The sequence below is a fragment of the Silurus aristotelis genome (genome assembly GCF_946808225.1).
Source record: "Silurus aristotelis genome assembly, chromosome: 23".
Classification (NCBI taxonomy): domain Eukaryota; kingdom Metazoa; phylum Chordata; class Actinopteri; order Siluriformes; family Siluridae; genus Silurus; species Silurus aristotelis.
In genome coordinates this window covers 6,531,693-6,542,149 of record NC_139596.1, presented here as the reverse complement: position 1 = coordinate 6,542,149, position 10,457 = coordinate 6,531,693, and the positions used below count along the sequence as shown (strand labels likewise).

Here is a 10,457-nt window from a genome sequence, read left to right as displayed (position 1 = left end):
GTAGGAAATTGGAGACTGTAAGGTGTTGGCATGGGACAATGTAGCTAGACAGCATTGGATGCTGGTCTGTAAAATGGCTTTGGAGGTGAAGAAAAAAAGGAGTAGAGTGAGAACTGAAATAAAGAATAAGATGGTGGAAACTGGAGGAGGAAGACTGTAGTGTGAGATTCATGGAAGATTAAGAGAAAGCGTACAACAGGGTGCCGAGTGAGGAGTTGTGGTATTGTATGAGGAAGTCAGGTGTGGCAGAGAAGTATGTGAGGGTGGTGCAGGAAGGGGCTGCATCACCCAATCCAACCTCCACCTTGTAACAGTCTTTCGTTCCTACTGCACACTGTACTGCTGTCACACTGTGCAGTAGGAACGACAGACTGTTACAAGGTGGAGGTTGGATTGCATCAAGGATCGGCTCTGAGACCTTTTCTGCTTGCAGTGGTGAGGAACAGGTTGAAAGGTGAGGTCAGACAGGAGTCTCCATGTACTATGATGTTTGCGGATGATATTGTGAGAGTAGAGAGCAGGTTCAGAAGAGCCTTCGAGAGGTGGAGGTATGCGCTGGAGAGAAGGGGCATGAAAGTCAGTAGGTGTAAGACAGAGTACATGTGTGTGAATGAGAGGGAGGACAGTGGAGTGGTGCGGTTGCAGGGAAAAGAAGGTGAAGGAGTGTAGGTACCTGAGGTCAACAGTACAAAGTAATAAAAAGTGTGTTAGAGCAGTGGTCTACAAACTTTTTTTTTTTGTTTAATCTTGGACAATATTTTTACAGACCGGTTTAATATCGGACAATATTTTCACGGATAAATGCAACAAAATAAAATGATATGACCGGCATAAAAGCTGGTATTTTCTAAATGTAATAATAATCGTGAATCCACTGTGTTGTTTTTTGTTTATTTTGCTAGCTTGGGGGTTTAAATTTAGCAGTAATGTATTATCTGTTAGCAGCCGCAGCCCCTTTGAGAAGGTAGCGGATGGAGGTAAGACATGTGAAGAGTGAGTCATAGACAGATGTGGTGGAGAGAATCCGGTAATTTTCCAAAATAAAAATCTTTCAGAATAAGATAATAAATAAAAACAGAAATAATATAAGCTATGTATTTTTTCTGTATGGCCCGGTACCAACTGACCGGGGGTTGGGGACCACTGTGTTAGAGAAGTGAAGAAAAGAGTGCAGGCAGAGTGGATTGATGCATTAAGTGAGTGATGCGAATGTACAATTCATGCAGTGAGTGATGTTTTTTTACAGTACATGCAATGAAAGATTTGTTATGTAAAGTATATACAATAAGGGGTGTGTGACATACAGTTCATGCAGGGAGTGATGTGTTATGTACAATGCATGCAGTGAGTGATGTGGATGTACAGTACAGTCAGTAGATGTTAATGTGTGACGTACAGTACATGCAGTGAGGGATGTGATGCCCAGCACATGACCTGAATGTTATTTTCAGTACATCCTGCTATTTTCTTTGAAGACAATGTGGTCTGAGCATAAACTGCTACTCGTGATAATACTACAGTTCCACGCTTATTTATCTGACATCTGCTGTAGTAAAAAAAAAAAAAAACCGGAGAGCGCGCGCAGGCGCACACGCACGCTCTTGCGTGCGCGCACACGGTGTGCATGATGCTGGCAGCGCGGTACTTGACTGTCGGAGCTCCAGGTTGCGCATCATTCCACTTATCTCTGGACACGCGAAAGCGCAGAGCCATGAATCTTAGGTCAGAGTAAGGAACTAGTCGGATATATCACCAATACAGACTGCGCCTCCGTCCTGAGGACCATTTGGCATATAACCATTTCTCAGTCTTCTTGCTCTGCGGACTAGTGGAATGAGCTGCTTTTGTCACGGTGTTGTTTCCTGTGCAGTATGGGAAGTGCCGTGTCCAAAAGAAAGAATTTAAGAAACGATGCCATTTCCTCGGTCGCCGCAAAAGTTAGGTGAGTATACAGAGCGTTGCGCATCTATATAACCAGGTCTTATTGGAGACTTCTTAATGCATGCAACATTTTTAGTGCAGCCTTATTTAATTCTATGCATTGCATTTTATTATATGCACTAAAGTCAGTGCAATACTATAAGGTAAATAGTGTAAGGTTTCTTTTTTATATATATATATATATATATATATATATATATATATATATATATATATATATATATATATATATATATATATATATATATATATATATCTCTGCATTTCATGACTTTTTATTAAATTTTTCTAGATAGTTTGCACACTTATACATATATTTTTTAAGCCTTGTTAACTTTAAACAAAATGCTTTTAACAACAGAAAATGGGGAGAAAATATATCAAAATCCATTAAGATGAAAAGGTAATAAAGGTCTAATAAACTGGTTTCTCAGTGCGTCAGCATTTCTTTATTCTGATCTTTAACTTAAGCATTTTCATGCAATACATCTCGACAGAGTACATAAATCAAGTAATAATTTCTATTCCATAATTTTGTAAAAGTAAATAGAAAGCTGTATATGCTGCATATTCCCCTGCAATATTTAGAATATTCTAGTCACATATCAGCAGCTTTGTGTCAGTTCTTCTAAGCACCTCAAGCACTTTCTTACAACACACTGGGTCTTAGTGCAGTTTCTGGCGACCTTAATAATTACTTCACCCTTGCATATTTGTTGTTCTTACCTCAACTTATAGGGGTTTTTATAAGGAAGGTATAATTTTTTTCATTTTACATAAATGAAATTCTACTTGAATTTTCAAAAATGCATTCTTCCATTCTTCAGTTTAATGCAATTCATTACAATTAACATAAAATCATAACTGGGAAATGAAAACCAAATGATCATGTGAAGATAATCATACATGGTAAACAAACAAAAAATAAATAAATCAGCCACACTTCTACTTATGTAACTATGTATATGTGTTTGTATCTATCTGGAGGTAGAGAGAGAGATTTTTTTTTATCTGTTAATAAATTGAATAAAAAACCAAGGAATCAAGGGAAAAATTAAACCACGTTCTTAACAAAAAAAAATAAACATAAAAATTAAACATAAATATTCATTGTGTGAAATCACAAAAATAGAATAAATTTAATGTCAAAGCCTGTCATAATATAATAAATGAATACAAACGAAATGAATCATGTGATAAATCACCTGAGAAAAATGACCTAGAGCATGACCTACATGTGAAGAATTATCATCAGTATATGAGACTAAAATAAAAAAGCACAGCACTACATAGTAAAGGTGTAGCAGAAACATATATTTTGAATGTGACGCTTATGTGACTTTTACGTAGGGGTGAAATATTCTAAATCTCCATGAACTGAACAAACTATAAAAATGTCCCTCAAAATCAACCTCATGTCCCTTTCTGAGAATAACAACACTGACTCTCCTTCTGTAACAAGACTATAGACGTATCTTGGTCCAGTCTGACACACAAAACATGTCAATTTTATACCTTTCAAGACTGCTCATGTAAACCGCCTTCTTTAATTCACACCACAGGCTTTAAATAGGATTTAATAATGAGACACTATAGCCAATGCTAATCCATTTACTTGAGTTCCTATGTTAATCAGGATGAGACTGTAATCCATATTGAAGATTCCTGTCAAATATTCAAATGTTGCAGATCAATTTTCTTTTTTTATCTTGATCCTGTACTTATTTTGGATATAAACTTCATTTTTTTCAAAAAATTTTTTTATATTTTTTCTATGCTTGAGTTATAATGTTTCTGGTTTTCCCCTTTATAATAGATAAGGGATTATACATGTATCTGTGTGACCTCATATTTAGCTAACACAGATACATTTTTGGATGCTGACTGCAATAAAAAAAATAATTGGGGATTAAAATATATATGCATTCTTTTTAATATACTTTAGGGTTGCCACAATTCCTTTCACAAGAAGAATTTATACAATAAATGTTGCTTTCATAAATATTATTGCGAGCAATTTGGGTGGTTACCTGCAATATTTCAGTTTTTTTTATTTTTGCGCATACAAGCTAAACTTATTACCATTTTTGTACTTTTTGTTAGCTCTTGTAGCTTATGGGGACTTTAATATAAGGTTAGATTTTGTTAATAAGGTGTGGACAGGACTTTTTTTGTTCCTGATCTATTTTATAGGCACAAAGTAGAGACAGGGTGGAAAAAATCTAAGAATTTAAAACAGTGTTTCTGCAGGGATTAAAGAATAAAGATAATTAATGCTACACTTCTATATTGAATTGATACATACATTTTGGATTCACTAGCATTTAATTCTAAATATACCATTAGGCAGAAAGACCATAGGAGAAATCTTAAATCAATTATACTTTTTTACTAGCTCCGACTAAATAATTATCCAGAGACCATGTATTAACTGTCACGAAATTTTAAGTAAGTCTTGTGCTCATGTAATCAAAACATAATATTTTGTGGCCAAAAGACATTAAGTTTGTAATCTACAAATATTAACTTGCTTGTCTTAATATAGTGAAAAAAGACCATGTCATTCCAAATAAGCACCATGTCACCTCAGAGGCTCCAAAGTAACCCTATCAACTATCCTGTTTTTTTTTTTAAAGCGAACTTGTCCATGATTCTTTTTTGCCTGAACTGAAAGATTAATTAACCACTTTGACCTCAGACAGCTAATAAAAGTCTAATCAAGACCATTTTTTTGTTTGGTCTCTTCTTCTCCCATTCTTTAGAGTACCTTACATAATCCCATTATGTGGCCATATAGTCTAGCTAACTAAAATAGACACAATAACATTTTAAAAGCGAATATAAACAACTGACTGAGGCATTTAAAAATGACTAATCTCACACAGACAGCAGGGGCTCAGGCTCGTCTTACTCTTATGATAGAATTGGGTGTCAGATTATCTCTTTAATCCATCTTTATACCGTTTCATTCCTTTTATAGGCAATCTTTGCTCACAGTTCTCTCCATCTGTGAGAATGGAGGCTTAAGTTCTCTGGCCTTGATTCCATCTTTGACTGTCACACACGTCACTCGACTATCTTGATGCTGGTAGAGTGTGTATCACAGAAATGCATCAGTATTTATCAGCTTTGTCATTTAAATAATAGTTATGTTTATATCAAAGAACAGGCTTTAAGTGAAGATTCCCTAAACAATGAACATGAGCAAAGTGTAGAGAAAAAGATCAATTTAAAGCCATCAAAAACATGGTGGTGGTAAATGTTCTGATGTTGTAGACTAAGCAAGTTATATGGCTAATTTGAGCATTATAATTAATGCTAACAGATAACATTATTATTTGGAGAACTGAAATGAAACAAATAGCAGCATTGCTTACTGCTTCACATGGATATCAGATATCAAATAGAGATCTGAGTATTCTATTACAGATGTTCTTCTCATATCCAAGCCATTCTGCAACCTTTTGTTGTCCAGTTGTGACAAATCATAGAAGTGGCAATGGATAGTTTCTGTTTATTGTATACAAGCAAGATAATTTCAATCAACACATATTAAATCCAAACTACTATTAGATGATTCTGATACTCATACAAAAATTTCACGGAACAATATTGGAATTCTTTTATATAAATTTGCTTCGCTAATACATCTATTAGAGTTCTTTTATAACCACTTTATCTCTGTTAAGCTGATTTAAAACAATGTCCATTGTTAAAAGCTCTATACAAATAAAAATTAATTGAATAGAGTTAAATTGAGGTCATCTGCAGTGACTGACCAGCACACCTTGCTAAACCAGTGCATGAAAATAACAGAAACCTGACACCTCGATCAATATACAGTACAGCACAGCACAGCCCTTCACTGTCACATTCACATTCAACTAAGTTCTAACTATGTACACACACACACGGATGCGCAGACAAGCACACACAAACACGCACACCCACACACACACACACACACACACACACACACACACACACACACACACACACACACACACACCTTTTATACACATGACCTCTCACAAAGACCATTTAAAAATTTGTGTTTAAGAACATCTCTAGGTTACGTAAGTAACCCTGGTTCCCCGAGGGAATAAGACACTGCATCAACAAAGCTTTGGGAATGGAACCAGGAAGCTATAAAAGCATATGCCTTGGAGACGCCTCTAGCTTCGAAAGTAAAGGAAGTGTGGCTTGGAGATGCAGCGTTTCGTTCCCTCAGTGCACCAGGGTTACATACGTGTAGGGATAGTGTAATGTGCTCTCCCTGCCTTTGGAGGGAGCTGTGTGTTATTTATCATTATTGGATTGAGCCTTTATTTGCAAGGGTGGAGCTGTTTTCCACCAGTTCTATTTCCTTTGTGAAAAGGTAAGGAGGACTATCACTGTTCTCCATAATATAGTTGAATTTACCCAATTATATAGCTATCCATGTTATTTAAAGAAATATATTGTATTAAAAAGGGTTTAATAACATGTATGTGAAATTATTCTTAAGGGATGATTTTATATTTTTTCATATTTTTTGCATGTTTTCTGTGTTCCATGTGGTGCAGCATATTTTCTGTAATGTCACGTTGTGTTTGAGGTTAAATGGTGTATTTTACAGTTATATAATTTTTTTTTTGGATACAGTCAACATTTATCTTTGTAATATGCAGTAGTTTATTTTTATGTTTTTCAGTGAATTTGTGAACCATGACTTACTATTAAGCTGTAGCCACACCCATATTAGTTTAACCTGCAAATTAGTCCAACTGCACGTTAACACAAATTTCTAATCAGCTAATCACATGGCAGCAACTCAATGCATTTAGGCATGTAGACATGGTCAAGACGATCTGCTGCAGTTCAAACCAAGCGTCAGAATGGGGAAGGAAGGTGATTTAAGTGACTTTGAACGTGGCATGGTTGTCGTTCGAACCTTGAGGCGGATGGGCTACAGTAGCAGAAGACCACACTGGGTGCCACTCCTGACAGCTAAGAACAGGAAACTGATGCTACAATTTGCACAGGCTCACCAAAATTGGACAATAGAAAATTGGAAAAACGTTGCCTGGTCTGATGAGTCTTGATTTCTGCTGCGACATTCAGATGGTAGGGTCAGAATTTGGCGTCAACAACATGGAAGCATGGATCCATCCTGCCTTGTATCAACGGTTCAGGCTGGTGGTGGTGGTGTATTGGTGTGGGGGATATTTTCTTGGCACACTTAGGGCCCATTAGTACTAATTGTGCATCGTGTCAATGCCACAGCCTACCTGAGTATTGTTGCTGACCATGTCCATCCCTTTATGACCACAGTGTACCCATCTTCTGATTGCTACTTCCAGCAGGATAACGCGCCATGTCATAAAGCGCGAATCATCTCAGACTGGTTTCTTGAACATGACAATGAGTTCACTGTACTCAAATGGCCTCCACAGTCACCAGATCTCAATCCAATAGAGCACTTTTGGGATGTGGTGGAACGGGAGATTCGCATCATGGATGTGCAGCCAAAAAAAATCTGTAGCAACTGCGTGATGCTATCATGTCAAGTGAACATTTTGTCCTAAAATTCAATGTGTTATAACTAGGGGTGGAACCATACACAAAATTCACGTTCGGTATGTAACTCGGTTTTTAAATCACAGTTTGGTTAAATTTTGGTACAGTTGGACATAAAACGTGGACATAAAACGCTAAAGAATACATAACACTAGTGTTAGCCACTTGCCACTTCCTGGTTAGTGGCTTACGCTAGCGCTATGGATTCTTTAGCATTTTTATGCATGCGCAAAATAACTTGTATTTCTGGTACGGAGTAAGCAGAAACAGTGACACTCCGCTAACTTTAGTTTCTTTTTTATACCCCTGGCATTTCTGTGTATGTTTGCAAGTTTAATAATAATAATAATAATAACAATAATTCACTCTGCAAGGCAGAGACAAACTAGTGGTCCACCACTTAATACATTCCTGAGGGAACTCAAATTGTACATGTTCCACACGTATAAAGGTATGCATTTGGTATACATGTGTGTACCAAACCGAACGCCCTGTACCAAAAAATTTCGGTACAAATACGTGCACTGTTACACCCCTTTTTATAAGCAGGAAAAATATACAAGCATATGGATTTCAGAGAATTTGAAAAGGGCTAAATTGTGATGGCTAGATGACTGGGTCAAGTGGTCCAAAGAAAGGAACGATGGTGAACCAGTGACAGGGTCATGGGGGGTCAAGGCTCATTGATGCATGTGTGGAGCGAAGGCTGGCTTTTGTGGTCTGAGAGAACAGACGAGCTTCTGTAGCTCAAATTGCTGAAGAAGTTTATGATGTTAATGCTCGACGGGTCAGGAATGTTTTGGCAGAAAAAGGGGATCAACACAATATTAGGCAGATGGTCATGAAGTCATGGCAGGTCGGTGTATATCTAGTTATGTTGAATTTTGATCTTACCTAGTTTTTGTGTTCTGAATTGTACTGTTTTTTAGATTCCTGACTTTTTTTTCCTGTTCCTGTTTTTTTCTGCTTGATGCTTTTAGAACATTTATTTACTATTTTATTTATTTATTTATTTATTTATTTATTTATTTATTTATTTATTTATTTATTTCAAATTAAATTGAATGAGGAAACTCAATTCAATTTATTTCTATTTGTATAGCACTTTTAACAATAAAATTGTCTCAAAGCAGCTTTTCACAGCTAATGCATCAAAAAAAAATTCACAAGCTTGTCAGTTTTCAGTCAAACAATCTTAGAGGTATAGGAATAGTTTGGATTAAATAAAAGTGATTGTTGGGAAGTGTAATTATATTATTACAGATTTTGTAAAAAAAAAAAAAAAAAAAAAAAAAAAAAAAAATTTATATATATATATATATATATATATATATATATATATATATATATATATATATATATATATATATATATATATATATATATATATACAGTACAGACCAAAAGTTTGGACACACCTTCTCATTCAATTTTCAGTTATTCAGTTTTCTTTATTTTCATGACTATGAAAATTCTAGATTCACACTGAAGGCATCAAAACTATGAATTAACACATTATTTATATATGAAATTATATACATAACAAAAAAGTGTGAAACAACTGAAAAATTTCATATTCTAGGTTCTTCAAAGTAGCCACCTTTTGCTTTGATTACTGCTTTGCACACTCTTGGCATTCTCTTGATGAGCTTCAAGAGGTAGTCACCTGAAATGGTCTTCCAACAATCTTGAAGGAGTTCCCCGAGAGATGCTTGGCACTTGTTGGCCCTTTTGCCTTCACTCTGTGGTCCAGCTCACCCCTAAACCATCTCGATTGGGTTCAGGTCCGGTGACTGTGGAGGCCAGGTCATCTGGCGCAGCACCCCATCACTCTCCTTCTCGGTCAAATAGCCCTTGATGCCTTCAGTGTGACTCTACAATTTTCATAGTCATGAAAATAAAGAAAACTCTTTGAATGAGAAGGTGTGTCCAAACTTTTGGTCTGTACTGTATGTATATATATATATATATATATATATATATATATATATATATATATATATATATATATATATATATACACACCAAACTATAGTTTTATGATAAAAACTGAAAATTATTTTTTCTAATTCAATATTATGATCAACCATCAATTTTGACTTGAAACTACTAATTATCATTTGGGACATTTTTTTTTTTTTTTTAATTGACTTACATTCCACTACCAACAACTAACTAGACATAAATTCCAGCATTTGACCCAGACCAGCAATCAGTGTGTCAAATAGTGATTATTAGCTTATTCACATACTCATTTACTGAACTATAGCTGCTTAAATTATTAGAGCCAATTGCTATGCTGCTCCTTCATAGCACTGATGTAATTCACTGACTTACACAATTGCAGTCATTTTAATCTGGCAGTCTTTTATTCATCCTCTCCCTTTACTTCATTCTTTTAGCTGGCCCAAGTCTTGTCATAATCAGGTTCATGACATTTGTACATGACACCAATCAGTAGTACTTCTGTTTTTTATATACATTTTACAAATATTTTCTTTGTTTTCCCTCATGTTAAAGAAATATATATTAAAATTGCATTGTTATGTTAAACATGTGAATTTGTCCAGATATTTATTGGGATGAATGGGTTCAACCTTGGTCGGTAAATGTTGTGGAGCTAAAATCAACGTTTTTATACCCGATAATGGATGATCCAATCAGAAAGCATTTACATTTACAGCATTTACTTTACAGAATCAACTAATTAATTTTATTGATTATATTTTAAAGTAATATTTGGCTTGGTTCAGAGAAAATATGTTGTAGAATTTTTATAGGTTGCTTAAAATCTGTTGTAAAATGACATTTCCTCTATACTTAGATTACATATTTGTAAAAAAAAAAAATATTAGTGAATACTAATTGGCCTCCAAAAAACTTTGCCCTTGTTAGTCTAGATATGATATTTTTTCCACTGACATTTCAAGCAAGCAACAGTAAACATTCCTCATAAT

At 35.2% G+C, this 10,457-nt stretch overlaps 1 protein-coding gene across 3 annotated transcripts in view; it reads left to right on the top strand.

Moving 5' to 3' along the window:
* Positions 1-1,587: 1,587 nt before the first annotated feature.
* Positions 1,588-10,457, top strand: part of nsmfb (NMDA receptor synaptonuclear signaling and neuronal migration factor b) — a 60,771-nt gene continuing 51,901 nt past the window's right edge. Inside the window, exon 1 of one of the 3 annotated variants that reach the window (XM_083526979.1) lies at positions 1,588-1,942. In XM_083526979.1, coding sequence (XP_083383105.1) covers positions 1,872-1,942 — 71 coding nt within the window. In that variant the 5' untranslated portion in view covers positions 1,588-1,871. The remainder of the gene's footprint in view (positions 1,943-10,457) is intronic. The other 2 variants (XM_083526977.1, XM_083526978.1) reach the window with 2 other exon arrangements.